This window comes from Microcaecilia unicolor, chromosome 5 (genome assembly GCF_901765095.1).
Source record: "Microcaecilia unicolor chromosome 5, aMicUni1.1, whole genome shotgun sequence".
NCBI lineage: Eukaryota > Metazoa > Chordata > Amphibia > Gymnophiona > Siphonopidae > Microcaecilia > Microcaecilia unicolor.
The window spans coordinates 136,731,306-136,748,527 of NC_044035.1; the positions used below are offsets into that span (position 1 = coordinate 136,731,306).

General features: G+C 44.2%; 1 protein-coding gene across 3 annotated transcripts in view; it reads right to left on the reverse strand.

The window, feature by feature from the left end:
- The window catches only part of LOC115470316 (LIM domain-binding protein 3-like), a 132,618-nt gene that overhangs the window by 10,595 nt on the left and 104,801 nt on the right, over positions 1-17,222 (reverse strand). For all 3 annotated transcript variants that reach the window (XM_030203359.1, XM_030203358.1, XM_030203357.1), the window contains one exon: positions 13,696-13,811. In XM_030203359.1, coding sequence (XP_030059219.1) covers positions 13,696-13,811 — 116 coding nt within the window. The remainder of the gene's footprint in view (positions 1-13,695; positions 13,812-17,222) is intronic.

Consider the following 17,222-nt stretch of genomic DNA (forward strand, 5'->3'; position numbering starts at 1 on the left):
ACCACATTCTCTGGCAACGAATTCCAGAGTTTAATTACATGTTGAGTGAACAAATATTTTCTCCGATTCGTTTTAAATTTACTACATTGTAGCTTCATCGCATGCCCCCTAGTCCTAGTATTTTTGGAAAGCGTGAACAGACGCTTCACATCTACCCATTCCACTCCACTCATTATTTTATAGACCTCTATCATATCTCCCCTCAGCCGCCTTTTCTCCAAGCTGAAGAGCCCTAGCCGCTTTAGCCTTTCCTCATAGGGAAGTCGTCCCAACCCCTTTATGATTTTCATCGCCCTTGTTTCTTGTTCTCATTTTTTTTTAAATAATATATTTATTATCTGTCTTAATAGAAGACTACTGTTATGACAATCTGAATATGACAACATGTTTCTAGCTGATTTGAAAGGTATATGCTGTATTATATAACTCAGTAACTTATTATGTTTATTCTAGTGTGTGTGTTTTAGATTTAGATTTCATTTTATGTCTGTTGGGACATTACTCTATTTGAAGTCATTTATTTTATCTATTTATGTTTTGCTTTTATTAAGATACCCCTGACAAAGACCGTGTTTGTTGAAATATGGCCTGTGTTGGGTTATTCTATCAGCATTTTTTTTTTTTTTTTAGAATAAACTTTGGTCATCCTGAACATTTTTGTTGGCTTCCTCCACTTCTTTGGTTTGATTAGGCCTAGATAGTGACATACTCCAAGGTGTACAGTCTTCTGTGTTCACTTGAAAAAAAAAAAAAAACCCCAAAACAAATATGTGTGAACATTTCCTGAGGTCTAATTTGCTTGTTTGTTACAGAGGTTTGCACATGGTTATGATCACATTTGTTATATGACTCTGGCTACATAACGGATGCTGAATCTACCTACTTCTTTTTTTCCCCTTTCAAAATGTAACATTTATTTCTAAACTTCTCTATCCTATGTTAGAATGAACTGTAAACCATTTAGATGATGTTTTCGATGGGCAGTATGTCAAGAAAAAAAGAACCTGAACCTACATTTAAAACAAACAGGAGAAAATATTTTCTCACTCATTGCATAGTTAAGCTCTGAAACTCATTGCTGGACAGGGCCGGTCCAACCCAGTAAGCGGGGTAAGAGCCGCAGGGGGGCACCTGCCTTCAGGGGCGCCTCCCTCCCGGCGGCCCGCCCAGCTGTTCAACGACGGGTTCCCTCATCCTGTGGCATGTCTTCTCTGCTGTGGCCTGCCTTCCCATGCGCCTTCCCGGTTCCCGGCTTCCCCTGCAACGCTGCACGCGGCGCTGCTCTTGCCTTGTTGCCTTCCACTCTCGACGAGGCCGACGTCACGAAGATGCCTCCTCCTCCCCATGCGGCACCTTCGTGCGCGCCAGTGCGTGCTTTCCGGTTGAAGCTGAAGAGTGTCTCTCGCGTCTCTCTGAGTGACTGAGTCCTCCGGCCGGCACGCTCTGCCACAGAGCTGTGAGGGGTCTCAGTTCTTCTTCTGGCAGTTGCATTCATCGAATCAGGAGTCAGACATAAGTAAGCTTGTGCAGTGCTTTGCTGGGGTTTAATTGGTACATGTTTGAAACTTGTAGAGCTGTTGTTAGTGGGCATTCAGTTCATTTCTATGCCTTAAAATGTTTTGTGCATGAAAAATTGTAGCTTCCTTAGGAAATTCATTATTAATAGCTGACTTTTCCATCTTTAGGGGTAAAGGATGTATAGAAGTATATACTGAAATGAACAGGTTTTTCATTTTACTTCAGTGTGTATTTTGTGAGCCCAGGTCTCTGATCCTCAATGTCCTGGGTTATTTCCTTTCATGGTTACAATTAGGCTGCCAACTGGATCCAGATTCACAGGACAGGATTGATCCAGTCCTGGGTTTACCCTAGTGCATGCTGGAACTTTTACTCTTGCTTTTCTTACGGAATGCAGTGAGGAAATTAGAACTACAGGTCCCTGCATGCAACATGGTAAACCCAGGACTGGATCAACCCTGACGCATGAATCTGGATCCAGCTGGCAACCATACAAAAGGTAATTATTTCTTCCTTTTCAATTGGCATTGGCAGAACTATGTGTACATAGGATCTTTTATATGTTCTTCCCACACCCTGCGGCTCTGATATGCTACAGAACAGATAGAGAAGAAGATAAACGGTCAATAAGTCACCTTTTAAGTCTGCAGAAAAGCTGACTTTTAGAAGTTGGTCTCTCGTTGGCCCCTTTGTGTCTGGGCTGAAAAAAGGGACAGGGTGGGAGAAGAGAGAATGAAGATGCTAGACGGGGGGGGGGGGGGGGGGGGGGGGACCAACTGATAGTCTGCAGGGGGGCACCAGAGACCCTAGGACCGGCTCTGTTGCTGGAGGATGTGATATGATATAAGCAAGTTAAGGTACCTGGGTTTAAAATAAGTTTGGACAAATTTCTGGAGGAAAAATCCATAAGCCATTATTAATGTAGATCTGGGGAAACCACTGCTTATCCCTGGGGATAGGTAACATGGAATTGTGATAATTTTTTGGGACTCTACCTGCTGCTTGTGAATGGATTGGCCACAGTTGGAAACATGATACTGGGCTAGATGGAGCTTTGGTCTGTCCTTTTAGGGCAATTCTTGTTCTTAAACAGCCTGCCACCACTGAGAGGCGAGAGGAGTGCTGCAGCAAAACAGCTCCCTGACAGCAGCAGGGCCAGGCTGCAAGAGGGCGCCAGTCGGAGACTAGAGGCTGCCAGGCACAAACAAGAGAGACAGCAGCATTAGCACAGACTGTGCCTGGACTCCTGAGCATTGGAACCAGGAAACAAGAAGAGGAAGGATTCCCTGCAGCCCCAACCAAGCTGACATGGAAGTGGAGAGGAGGGGGAATCAAGATGGCATCAACAGCAGACGTTGGGATTTTCAGTTCCTGAACTCCCACAAGTGACCTGACGGGTGACTATTTTCCCCGACTTAAGATGGGGAAAAGGGAAAACGGCGATAATTACCTCCAAAGTACCGCCGTCAACTCCTGTCCTCCGCCAGGCTGCAGGGCTTTCGGGCTGGAATCCCTGGAGCGCAAATGTCTACTTCGATTGGTCCGGCACTATGTTCGTAGAAACAATCTAAGATTTCTTAACTTTCCGAAGTCTCCTTTGATTAACGTTTTAGATATGCTTAAGAAATACTTTAAGGATGTTCTGGGGATTCCAGAGGAGGTGTATCCCCCCATAACATGGACACAATATATAACGGGTATATTCAGTGGGCCTCAAGATAAAAAGCAACCAACTACATCTCAAGATTTAAATTTGACTGAATTTTTGGAGTCTTCCCTGGAGTTGATCTCTGAACGGATGACATTATTAGTCACATTTGTACTTGAATATGATCGTAACGATATCCTAAAGTCTTACTTCAGACATATTAATGAGTTATTTTTGGGACAAAAAAATTCAAGTATTTCCGGACTTAGCGCGAACTACTCAAAAGAAAAGGAAGGAATTCTTAACCTATAAATCTAGAATTTTGAAGTTGGGTGGTTCCTTCAATTTAAAATTTCCTTGTCGATGTTGTATTTCTTTGCAATTGGTAAATTATCTTTTCTTTAGTCCTCAAAAATTACTTGAATTTATTGAGTCAAAAGAAAAAGCTGTACCGCCAATGGAGACAGTCCCATAGTTAAGGAGAGTGCTGTAAAATTGGCTGTGGATGTTTTGCTTTCCCATCTGTTATTTAAATGTATGTAAATATTTCCATTTGTTTTATATTTCTTAGTTCTTGATTCGACATATTGTGGACAAAATGAAAAAAGCTTTTTTTTTCTTTAGCTATATGTGGTATTTTGTAATGCCGTATTATATTTCTGATATTTCCATACATTTATGTTCTGTTATTAATATAAATGTGAAATGAATAAACAAAGAATTAAAAAAGGAAGTGGAGAGGAGCAAGGATACTCCTCCCCACCTCCTGTCCAAGAGAAGGGGAAGCATGAATGGTACAGGAGATCAGCCAGTCCTTGGAGCCTGTACCTGCTTCATGGGTGGATGCTCCAAACCTAACGCTAGTGGTAGAGGTGTTTAGCGCCGGCATTAGAGTTCGCAGAAGTTTCAGTGGACATGCTGGGGACAACTTGCGTGCCAATAGCATTAAAATGTAGTCAATCCTATGTAAACGAGATCCTTAGTTATTCCCTCCCAGTAACAGCATATACACCAAACCCTGCTTTTACTGATGAAAATCTAAAATGCTACTACTTTGGAGCTGGCATTAGAGTGTTTTGAAGAGAGGATATCTCATGGAATTTGAAAGTAGCAGTATAAAATCCAAGCCTCCCCCTCCCCCCCAAAAAAAGTTGTAAGTATTTGGACTCTTTTCCTGCATGTGTGTGAGACTTGTCTGCCTGTCTTGGTCCTCTCTCTCTCACCTTCTGCACTCACACAACCTGTCAAAGGGGCCAGAAAGCAGTTTTGATTTCAAACTTGAGACTGTCTATTATTGTTCATAATTTTTATTAGTTTTATATACTTATTACAGAAATTATCATACTGCAAAAGTGTAATACAGCCATTAATGAATAATACAGGAAAATTATAATTATTCAAAACGTCCTAATAAAGACAGAGTTTGGCTTCCTTAGACCTCAATAATGCTCAGCTCTTGTGCAAGCATGCATATAATTTGCATTTAATTTGTTCTCAGCCTTGGAGTTCTGTTTTTCAGCGCTGAACCCACAGTTTGAGATGAGCGCTGTTAGCTCTAGTGCTGGAATTCTGAACATGGCTGTCAGTAAGAAACAGAGCATGTGAAGGCATGCCTTGGGGGAGGAGCAGGCACCCACAGATCAAAAGGCTCCAAGGAGAGGAGCAGTGAAACCAGGGACAAAAGATGCCTCCCTCCCTCCACCCTCTAGAAATAATAGTGTGGTGCCAGGAAAGAAATCAGTGAACTGGAAGGAGAGAACCAGAGAGCTAGAGCAGATAGCTGAGTTGCCCAGCCTGGAAGAGATATACCTTGAGCTGAAAACTGAGGCTGCTGAAGAGCAGCCAAAGAGGCTGCAACCTGTGAAGTGTCCCTGTAAAGAGAACCAGGGGCCAATACAGAAAATCATGCAAAAGAGCTGTGTGTCAAGGGCCAAGCGTGTGGCTTCTATCACAAAATTATCTCAAATATATATTGTGGCGATGCAGTAATCAATGAGCATGCAAATTACTGCTTTGTTAAACTCATGGCGGTAATCCACAGTTCACTGAGAACATGTTCCCCTTTCTATCACTACTTAAGCAGTGATTGGCTCATGCACTGACAGGAAATGGGGACATTAAAAAGAAAAAAAAGTCACCACGTCTGCATTCCCAACATTACAAATCCGTGCCTCCCCTTCCTCTCTCCTCCCCATCACTCCTGCCTCTTCAAGGTATGCTTGGAGAGGAGGAGTCTGGGAGCCTCGAGAGGGGTGGTACTGCTAGACACCAGGGCTATTTGTTTGGAGGTCGGGGTGAGGGGTACCATTAGACACTAAGGGCCTCTTTTACAAAGCTGTGCTACCGATTCTTGGTGTGGCAAATGACAGAATGCCCATTCAATTCGTATTGGCTTCATCTCATTTGCCACATGGAAATCGCTACAGTGGCTTTGGAAAAAAGCCCCATCTGGTCAATGTTCAAAATGATTTAACTGACCAGAAATAGCTGCTGACTGGTTAAATCACTTGCTCAAGGTTATCCGTTCATTTTCAGCGGCACTTAGCTAGTTGTTACTGCTGAAAATTAATGGTTAGCGCTTAAGTAAAAGATGGCTATTTTGGGGTGTTACGTGGCAGAGTTGGTACTTGGCCAGTTAAGTGACAATATTCAGCACTTAACCAACCAAGGTATCTGCATAAATGGGACTGTGTAAAACAGAGTCCTACCTTTACGCGGAAGCCCACGGTTGGTTAAGCTTTAAATATCGACTTAACCAGGCATGGGTGTTAGCAAGCAAAGCCAAGACATGGCCCGCCACAGACACAGGGACCTATCCACAAAGGATCCAGGATCAGTGCTGACTCGCACGTCAGAATAAATATCCAGTCATTTTGCCTTGGTTAAAAAAACAGAACTCTTAGCAGGAAAAGAGAGATCCTCCTGGGACTGGTGGAAGGAGGCCTTACACAAATAATGTGGTTACAGTTGTAAAAGTTTATTATTACTGTAGATATTGTGAAACACGAACAAGTCAAAGGTTGTTGAATAGCTTGAATTTGGTTTATGTTATTTTACTCTGCTTTCATTTCCTTTCTACCCCGCTCTACTGACTTTAATAAAAATTCATCCTTGTTGGTTATTGACTACATTTCCTCATCCTCAACCCCCCCCCCCCCCTTTTTCTGTTCTGTTAACCTTTTTCTTTGACAATGCCAGCCCCTCTCCTGTACCTTCAGGGAAACCATTTGTGGCAGTTTCTAGTCACGGGACAGAGGTGTGGTGTCTCTTTGTGCTCCATGCTGTGGGAGGGTTGGTGCCCAGTGGTCCTGGCTTGATACTGGTGTGCCAAGGGGAGCCCAGAGCCTTTCTGTGTAGGCACAAGGGTTATAATATGAATAGGGAGAGTATTTATAACGTCATAGTAAATATTCATCCATGATTCAATGATGACTGGATGGAGAGGAAGTGAAGTCAGGACTTGGGATGGTGGCTTGAATCTTGAGTTCATGTAGCCTGCAGTAAAATGAAGGCAATTATAAGTGGCCCACTCTACTTTTAGCACCCAATTGTTGTACTCCAAGTGAAGAATTGCTAGCAATCCTGCCACAATGACTGCAAAAAAGAAAATGGTGGACTTATAGTTCTCTTACCCGGGCAGCTCCCAGCAGCGACACATGCAGACAACATGGCAGTGGCAGAGTGCTCATGGGGGAGTGATACTGAGGGAAGCAACCATGAGGCCGTGGTGGTAGTGCAGATGATGAGCCAATGACACACAGTGAGCTTCTGTCATGGCTCAAGGAATTACAAGGTGACCCATCCTTCTTTAGAGGGAAAGTTGTTATGCTAGTGGGCAAGCTTTGTGCAGACTGTTGATCTGAGCAGGCAACTGAAGGAGACTGAGAACAGAGAAAAGAGGTAGACTGAGGCTACAGGGAGCTTGGAGTGCCAGGAGGCTGACCATAGAATGCAGAACAGAGCTCTGCGGGACCAGGTGGAGGATAGAGTGATCACTGGATAATGTAGTTTAGTATTAAGGCAGAAGTGCTGATGGTTCATTAAAAAGTGAGAGCACTAGACTTTAACAAATCTATTTTTGTCAAGATAAGGTGTATCTTCAGGATTGTTAGGTGGATCAGAAGCATCTAGGGGAAACAGAAAAGTCTTTACCGAAGAAGATGTAAGAGATCTACCTGTAGATGAAATGGTTTTCAAGGGTGATGATGTGGAGGAACTCAACGAAATCTCAGTGAGCTTGGACGATGTATTGAGCCAAATTGACAAATTAAAGATTGATAAATCACCTGGACCGGATGGTACACATCCCAGGGTATTGAAAGAATTCATAAATGAAATTTCTGATCTGCTGTTAGTGATCTGTAACATGTGGATAAAATCATCCATAGTACTTGGAGACTGGCTAATATGAAGCTGATTTTTTAAAAGGGTTCCAGGGGTAATCCTGGAAATTATAAACCACTAAGCCTGATTTCAGTGCCAGGCAAAATAGTGGAAACTATTATAAAGAATAAAATTACAGAACATGTAGACAAACATGGTTTAATGGAACAGAGAAAGCATGAATTCAGCCAAGGGAGGTCTTGCCTCACCAATCTGCTTAATTTCTTTGAAGGCGTGAATAAACATGTCGATAAAGGTGAACCAGTTGACGTAGTGGATCTAGATTTTCAGAAAGCTTTTGACCTCATAAGAGACTCCTGAGAAAATTAAAAAGTCATGGGATAGGAGGCAATGTCTTTCTGTAGATTAAGAATTGGTTACTGGACAATAAACAGAGGGTAGGGTTAAATGGCCATTTTTCTCAATGGAGGAGGGTGAATAGTGGAGTGCCGCAGGGATCTGTACTGGGACCAGTGCTATTTAACATATTTATATATGATCTGAAAATTGGAATGACGAACGAGGTGATTAAATTTGCAGTTGACACAAAACTATTCAAAGTTGTAAAACCGCATGCGGACTGTGAAAAATTGCAAGAAGACCTTAGGAAACTGGAAGACTGGGCATCCAAATGGTAGATGAAATTTAATGTAGAAAAATGCAAAGTGATGCACATTGTGAACAATAATCTGAATCATAGTTATCTGATGATAGGGTCCACTTTAAGAGTCAGCACTTATGAAAAAGACCTAGGTGTCATTGTAGACAATACGCTGAAATCTTCTGCCCAGTGTGTGGTGGTGGCCAAAAAAGCAAACAGAATGCTAGGAATTATTATGAGAGGAATGCAAAATAAGATCAAAAATATTATAATGCCTCTGTATCGCTGTATCAATTCTGGTCGCTGTGTCTCAAAAAAGATATAGCAGAATTAGAAAAGGTTCAAAGAAGAGCGACCAAAATGATAGAGAGGATGGAAGCAGGATACTGGGATAGATGAACCACTGGTCTGACCCTGTATGGTTATTCTTATGTTCTTCAAAAAGCTATACCATAGGAGAAACAAACCTCTCTGTTAGGAAAGTAAATAAAGATAAGAGGAAAAGGAGGCTGCTATGGTTTTCAAAAGAAGTAGCTGAAAAGGTAAGGAAAAAAGATTAGCGTTCATAAGTACAGTAGATCACAGAAAAAGGAAGACAGACAACAATGTCTAGGAAAAGGTGAGAAGCTGGGAAAGTAGTCAGAAAAGTTAAGAGTCAAATGGGGAACAAGATTTTTACAAGTTAATGACAGGTGGAAATACAAAAGTATCACTGAGACTCAAGGTGAAAACAAGGAATACCTAGAGGATGATAAGGAAAAAGCTGAATTAAATAAAATAATATTTCTGTTCTGTGTTCACTGAGGAAGAGCTAGGTGTAGTACTGCTAAAATAGACAAAAATAGGAATGGAAGTGAGCATAGGCGCCGACTCTGTGGGTGCTGTGGGTGCTCAAACACCCCCAATATTTTCACCCACTCAGGCACTGGCAGGGGCGGGGGGCGCCGACTTCTGAAGGACACCGCCGCCGCTTACCCCTCTGACGTTGCAGACTGCAGCTGAGGCTGAGCGTCTATTTAAATTTATCTCCGTCGCAGCGTCCCGCCTTCTTCAGCGTCAGTGAAAGCGCTGGCCGCTAGCAGCCTTCCCTTCCCTTCGCTCAACAATGTCCCGCCCTCGCAGAAATGATGTCAGAAGAAGGCGGGACACTGCCGAGCGAAGGGAAGGGAAGGCTGCTAGTGGCCAGCGCTTTCACTGACGCTGAAGAAGGCGGGACACTGTTGAGCAAAGTGAAGGGAAGGCTGCTAGCGAGCGGCCAGTGCTTTCACGGAGGTAAATTTAAATAGAAGAGGGCGGGCAGGTGAACATGGGAGCGGGAGGGTAGGGTAGGTGAGAGAAAACTAGCATTGATCGATGGAGGGGAAGGCAGGGCCCAGGGAGAGAGGAGGGAAATGGCTTGATATGGATGGATGGATGGAGCATGGAGGTGGGGAGAGAGGAGCATCGATGGATCATGGGAGGGCAGGGCCCTGGAGAGAGGAGGGAAATGGCTTGATATGGATGGATGGATGGAGCATGGAGGTGGGGAGAGAGGAGCATCGATGGATCATGGGAGGGCAGGGCCCTGGAGAGAGGAGGGAAATGGCTTGATATGGATGGATGGAGCATGGAGGTGGGGAGAGAGGAGCATCGATGGATCATGGGAGGGCAGGGCCCTGGAGAGAGGAGGGAAATGGCTTGATATGGATGGATGGAGCATGGAGGTGGGGAGAGAGGAGCATCGATGGATCATGGGAGGGCAGGGCCCTGGAGAGAGGAGGGAAATGGCTTGATATGGATGGATGGAGCATGGAGATGGGGAGAGAGGAGCATCGATGGATCATGGGAGGGCAGGGCCCTGGGAGAGAGGACGGAAATGGCTTGATATGGATGGATGGAGGTGGGGAGAGAGGAGCATCGATGGACATGGATCATGGGAGGGCAGGGCCCAGGGAGAGAGGAGGAAATTGCTGGACATGGAGGGGCAGGGAGGAAGGAGAATTGCTTGATATGGATGGATGGAGGTGAGGAGAGAGGAGCATGGACATGGATCATGGGAGGGCAGGGCCCAGGGAGAGTGGAGAAATTGCTGGACATGGAGAGGAGGGCAGGGGAGAGAGGAGAATTGCTGGATATGGATTGATGGAGGGGGCAGGGGAGAGAGGAGCATTGATGGACATGGATGGGAGGGCAGGGGAGGAAGAAGAATTGCTTGATATGGATGGATGGAGGGGGGCAGCAGGGAAGAGAGGAGAATTACTGGATGGAGGGCAGCGGAGTTGCTGGACATGGGTGGATGGAGGGCATCAGAGAGGAGGGTTGCTGAATATAGGTGGATGGAAAGGAGCAGAGAGTTGCTGGACATGGATGGAGGGGAGGGCAGTGGAGAGAGGAGGGTTGCTGGATATGGGCGGGTGGAAGGGAGGGCAGGGAGAGAATTGTTGGACATGGATGGAGGGGAGGGAAGGGAAGACAGGAACGAGATGCACATGGATAGAGGGGAGAGAGAAGAAATGCTGGACATGGATGGAGGGGAGGGAAGAGAGAGGAAGGAGATGAGATGAGGGAAAAGGAAGAGAGGAGAAAAACTGCACATGGATGGAGAAAATAGGCAGAAGCTGGATCCACTGGACAGTCAAGTCTGCGGAGGACCCAGCTTTTACTTATGGATATAGAGCAAGAAATGAAGAAGACAGGAGGAAAGTAAAGAAATAAATGGAAAGGAAGCCCAGGAAACAGAGTTAAGAGGACAGATAGCAGCAGAATCAGATACTGGGCCAGCATGATCAGAAAAACAAAGTCACTAGACAACAAAGGTAGAAAAAAATCATTTTATTTTCATTTTAGTGTTTGGAATATGTCCACTTTGAGAATTTACATCTGCTACATCTGTTGTCTTATTTTGCAATGTATAGCAATGTGTTTCTTTCTGTTTGTCTGGTATTGTGCTGCATGCAGGGTCTAACTTCTTAGGATTTCAGGTTAATTTTTGAAGAATTTGAAGAGGGGCTATCTCTGTTCTGCATGTGTGACTGCAAGGCTAAGTATCTGAATAGGGATCTGTTTGTTAGATGCTGAGATTTTGCTAACACATTGTTTTTCAGAGTTGGCAAGACTGTCTGTTCTCATAATTCATGGTTTGTGTCATTTAGAGTATAATGGAGCTGTAACAGCTTACAGAAATTATTTATAATGAAAACAAAAAAAGTTATTTTTCTTCTATACTGGTGTAATATTTTCAATGATGCCATGGCTGGTAAAAGGAGTGTGATTACTGTAGGGGCGGAGCCATAGTGATCCCACCCCTGGATGTGTAGGGGCGCTGACTAATAGGCTGCAGGAGGACGCCAGAAACCCTAGGACCGGCTCTGCACCCGCCGGAAGTCGGAAGTTTCCTTCGCAGCCAGCCTACCTGCCCAGTGCCCGCCCTATTCTCCATCAGTTCTCCGCCGGTCCGTCCTCACCTTCCTGTGTGCCGCCCAGAATTTTAAAACTCATCTTACCTCGGGTCCCGGCGGCAGCATTGAAAGGCGAGCAGGCTCGGCTCTTCAGCCTTCCCTTCTCTCTCAGCTCTGGTCCTGCTCTCATTTTCTGTTTCCACAAGGGTGTGACCAGAGCTGAGAGAGAAGGGAAGGCTGAAGCATCGAGCCTGCTCGCCTTTCACTGCTGCCGCTGGGACCCCAAGGTAAGATGAGTTTTAAAATTCTGGGCGGCATGCAGGAAGGCGAGGACAGACCGACCGAGGACTGTTGTGGGAGAAGAGGTCAGGCTGGGGTTGGGACTGGCACTCGGAGGAGAGGGGGGCCTGGAACTTGGAGGGGAGGGAGGGGGGAGGGAGGGGGCAGGGGAATGCACCACCTGTTAAAAAAAAAAATTCAGCACCCCCAATCATTTTGAAAAGTTGGCTCCTATGGAAGTGAGGTAATCTGCAAACAATTATCTGGTATTTCTAAGGAGCTATCTAAATTAAACGCAAAGTAGTGGAACTGAATAAAATAAATCTGAGGATACAGAAGGAACTTAGGGAAGTTCTGGTGGCCCCACTGTCTGACCTTTTAGACACTTCTTCAGAATTGGGAGTGGTCCCAAGGACTGGAGATAGGAGGATGTGGTTCAGTTTAACATGCATTAAAATTAGCATGCATTATGTTAATTTGCATGCATTACAAAGCTCTACCACATGTTAATTTCTTTTTAATTAAATTGAATGTGTGGAATGAACTGAATAACACCTGAAAATCATGAAAATTTGTGAAAATTCTGACATTTGTTTTGCTTGTGCATATCCCTACTATTTATTCCCTTTTCCATATCACATGTTTGTCTCCAACAGCACTGGCCCCCAATGCAGATCCTTTGAAATCTCGGGATTAATAATTATAAGAGATGCCTACTACTTACAACAATACAGTTATAAAATACAAAAAGTTTAAAAGTTTACTAATTTCTTTGAGAAGAAACATTAGAATGTCTCTTGTGGGCCATGATGGCTAGTTTGTTTATCCCAGCGAGTCCCAAACCTGTCTTGGGGGAACCCCAGCCAGTCAGATTTTTAGGATATCTGCCTCTATAATATACAAATCTAACTCAAGAATATTCATTACAGATATCCTAAAAACCTGACTGGCTGGGGTTCCCCCAAGACAGGTTTGGGAACCATTGGTCTATCCAATCCTTTAGTAACCAAAGACTTCTGCCACTGTATGAAACAAAATGCACAACTGGTGTTTTCAGGCAACAGTGAAAAGTAACAGAAATAGCATTTCATGAAAACACAACTGAATTGTCTTTGAGCGTGAATCCAAACAGGAATGCAAGAAGACAGTACAAATGTTGACACTGTGATGCTAGTAAAATTATTAAGTGCACTTCCTTTAAAATGATATGTGTTCCCTGGCAGTAACCCTCACTACCCAAGTGTGTCATTACATGCATATCTGCAAGCAAAATGTGTGAGTGGTAGCAACTCTATACAGTAGTGCTGTCCAATTCACAATTTGAATCAATTCAAATTGTTTCTTTAAAAAAAAATCGAGTTTTTAAAAAAACTCACTATTAGCCGCTTCCTCTGCATCTTCCGTCTTTGTGCAGGATGCGTGTCTTGCCCCCCTCCATGCCGCTACATTCCCACCTTCCCCTGCGGCATCCCTCCTAAGACCCAGTGACTCTCCGTTCCCCAAGCCTAAGGACACACTCTACTGGAGGGAAGATTGCAGTTCCATCTTCTTCGCGTAGAATGCCCCTGGCCTCCATGCCGCCATATTCGCACCTTCCCTTGTGGCGCCCCTCCTAAGCTAATGGGATAATGCTAACATAATTTATTAACAGATTATAAAGCTTTTGTTCTTAGATTGTTTTAAATAATAAAGTAATTTTTAGAATTTGAAAAAAGTACCACAAGGAAAAGATCACCATGCCTGGCAATGAAAGGATCCAATTGCTGTTCCACTGTGTATGTGGATAGCGTACAAAGATTAGAGGTAAGAAGTGTGTCAGGCATATGAGGAGTTTCATTGGTTGCAAGTCTGATATGTTGCAAGATACAATCCAGTTCCAAGACACTTACAGCACAGATGAAGCAGGTGTCGTGCCAAGTGTGTCCCAGAGCCTCGATGAACTTGTCTCCTGCCTCCACTGGGAAATCACAGCCATGGCATTTGGTACTGAAGAGTGCAACATAGTCTAAAATAAAACACATGGGGTGAATAACAGTGAGGGGAAAAGAAAAGCACTGACACGTGTGGTACATTGCAGCAGTACAGTATTGATTCTTGGATTTAACCAGCTTGGCAGATTCCCTATTTATTAGGCAAACATTCTGGTCCAATGGTTCCTTTGTTCAACACCCAACCTATGGCTTAACTTTAAGATATAACACTAGGGTGCTTCCTAGCAGTTAGTTCACAAATCAGTTCTTCAGCAAGCCTGACATATTTTAGTGTGAGTACAATATCCTTGAACATCTGATTACAAACTCACAGCCCTAGAGGGGTGGAATCTTTAGCCATTACACAATGCTGACAGCAAGTGGTCCGACTTAGAAATGTGTACTAGATTTTGCACCTTTGCTGTGATAGCAGAGCTAGATTTGGAGCTAGGGTATTATAAAATGGAGAAAGGCCAGAGTACTTGTAAATTCATGATAGATGATGGATCCAGCTGAACAGAAGACCCAAAGTGGAAGGATGATATCACTATACCAAAAAAACAAACGGTTAACAACTAAATTGTAGGTGATACTTTTTCAATGGGCTAATAACTTAACAAATTTGTGACTAGCTTTATGGAATTATACTCCATTCATCAAGTCAGAGTCAGAGTCATTCTCCTTTGCGTAAAGGGAGAAATACTTTGGAAACAGAGGTCAACATGTACCTAAACAAAATAAAGTGGGGGAAGTATGCAGAGCACAGCTCAAAGAAGTTTTTCCAAGGCGCGTGTACATACAGTGGTGGAAATAAGTATTTGATCCCTTGCTGATTTTGTAAGTTTGCCCACTGACAAAGACATGAGCAGCCCATAATTGAAGGGTAGGTTATTGGTAACAGTGAGAGATAGCACATCACAAATTAAATCCGGAAAATCACATTGTGGAATGTATATGAATTTATTTGCATTCTGCAGAGGGAAATAAGTATTTAATCCCTCTGGCAAACAAGACCTAATACTTGGTGGCAAAACCCTTGTTGGCAAGCACAGCGGTCAGACGTCTTCTGTAGTTGATGTAGTTGATGATGAGGTTTGCACACATGTCAGGAGGAATTTTGGTCCACTCCTCTTTGCAGATCATCTCTAAATCATTAAGAGTTCTGGGCTGTCGCTTGGCAACTCGCAGCTTCAGCTCCCTCCATAAGTTTTCAATGGGATTAAGGTCTGGTGACTGGCTAGGCCACTCCATGACCCTAATGTGCTTCTTCCTGAGCCACTCCTTTGTTGCCTTGGCTGTATGTTTTGGGTCATTGTCGTGCTGGAAGACCCAGCCACGACCCATTTTTAAGGCCCTGGCGGAGGGAAGGAGGTTGTCACTCAGAATTGTACGGTACATGGCCCCATCCATTCTCCCATTGATGCGGTGAAGTAGTCCTGTGCCCTTAGCAGAGAAACACCCCCAAAACATAACATTTCCACCTCCATGCTTGACAGTGGGGACGGTGTTCTTTGGGTCATAGGCAGCATTTCTCTTCCTCCAAACACGGCGAGTTGAGTTCATGCCAAAGAGCTCAATTTTTGTCTCATCTGACCACAGCACCTTCTCCCAATCACTCTCGGCATCATCCAGGTGTTCACTGGCAAACTTCAGACGGGCCGTCACATGTGCCTTCCGGAGCAGGGGGACCTTGCGGGCACTGCAGGATTGCAATCCGTTATGTCGTAATGTGTTACCAATGGTTTTCGTGGTGACAGTGGTCCCAGCTGCCTTGAGATCATTGACAAGTTCCCCCCTTGTAGTTGTAGGCTGATTTCTAACCTTCCTCATGATCAAGGATACCCCACGAGGTGAGATTTTGCGTGGAGCCCCAGATCTTTGTCGATTGACAGTCATTTTGTACTTCTTCCATTTTCTTACTATGGCACCAACAGTTGTCTCCTTCTCGCCCAGCGTCTTACTGATGGTTTTGTAGCCCATTCCAGCCTTGTGCAGGTGTATGATCTTGTCCCTGACATCCTTAGACAGCTCCTTGCTCTTGGCCATTTTGTAGAGGTTAGAGTCTGACTGATTCACTGAGTCTGTGGACAGGTGTCTTTCATACAGGTGACCATTGCCGACAGCTGTCTGTCATGCAGGTAACGAGTTGATTTGGAGCATCTACCTGGTCTGTAGGGGCCAGATCTCTTACTGGTTGGTGGGGGATCAAATACTTATTTCCCTCTGCAGAATGCAAATAAATTCATATACTTTCCACAATGTGATTTTCCGGATTTAATTTGTGATGTGCTATCTCTCACTGTTACCAATAACCTACCCTTCAATTATGGGCTGCTCATGTCTTTGTCAGTGGGCAAACTTACAAAATCAGCAAGGGATCAAATACTTATTTCCACCACTGTATATACCTCTGTTTGTGTTCTGTGTGTGCTGGTGGGGAAGTCACAAAGGTAGGTCTTTTTGAGTGGGGTAGTTGGGGGGGGGGTATTTTGGGGGTGGAGGCAGTTTGTGGTGTAGTGAGGCAGTTGCAGAAGCTATTTTTGAGGGTGGGGCAGATTGAGAGGTTGGGACAGTAGAGAACAGAGGCGAGGCAGTTTGAAATGAGGAATTCTTTAACTGCTAAGTTTCACTGTATGTAACTTTCTATGCCACAGAAGCTGTAACACCTTCATCCACAGAAATTCACTGGGCCATTTTTTGAGGAGCTGATTTCTCTGGAACCCTCCAATTCGATTGAATATCCTAGTCTCAGCATTATTCAGAAGTTAACTGGGCACTGGCTGATATTCAGACTGGCATCCATTTAACTTCACTGCATAAAGTTAGGATATCCTTTTTGCTGTCCTAACTTTATGTGGTTACTTAGCTAGTTAGCGGGCTGAAAATCATAGCTAACCAGTTGCTTGTGCTCCACCCATGTCCTACCCCTGGCTCCTAACCTAGCTGGTTAGGGGATGGTTGGATAGCAGGTGTTGCTGAATATACTACTACTACTACTTGACATTTCTAAAGCGCTACTAGGGTTACGCAGCGCTGTACAATTTAACATAGAAGGACATCCCCGGAAAGCCCAGGGTAAGCCTCTCCTGGCCACTTAAATGGCTTTCAATATCGGGCAGAATATACTTTTTAATGGTTTTTTGCCATGTCCCAAGTTTCATCCAATTTTATTAGATTTTTAGAGATTTACGTTGTCCCTAGACAAACAGAGAGAGAGCGAGACAGATATTCTCAACCCCTTTGTATAATTTTTTTCAACTTCTGTTGGATTGGAAAGAATAAGACCCAAATAAATTGAAAAATCAGGTCTGATGCACCTTGAAAGGGAGGGGTAGAAAAGGCTCAACAGGGAAACCTGTAAGGTAAGTACTATGTAGAACTTTTAAGCTAGCTTTCTAGTGACCAGACCCAGGGAAGCAGCTACAGGCTAGACCCTGCCATGACAC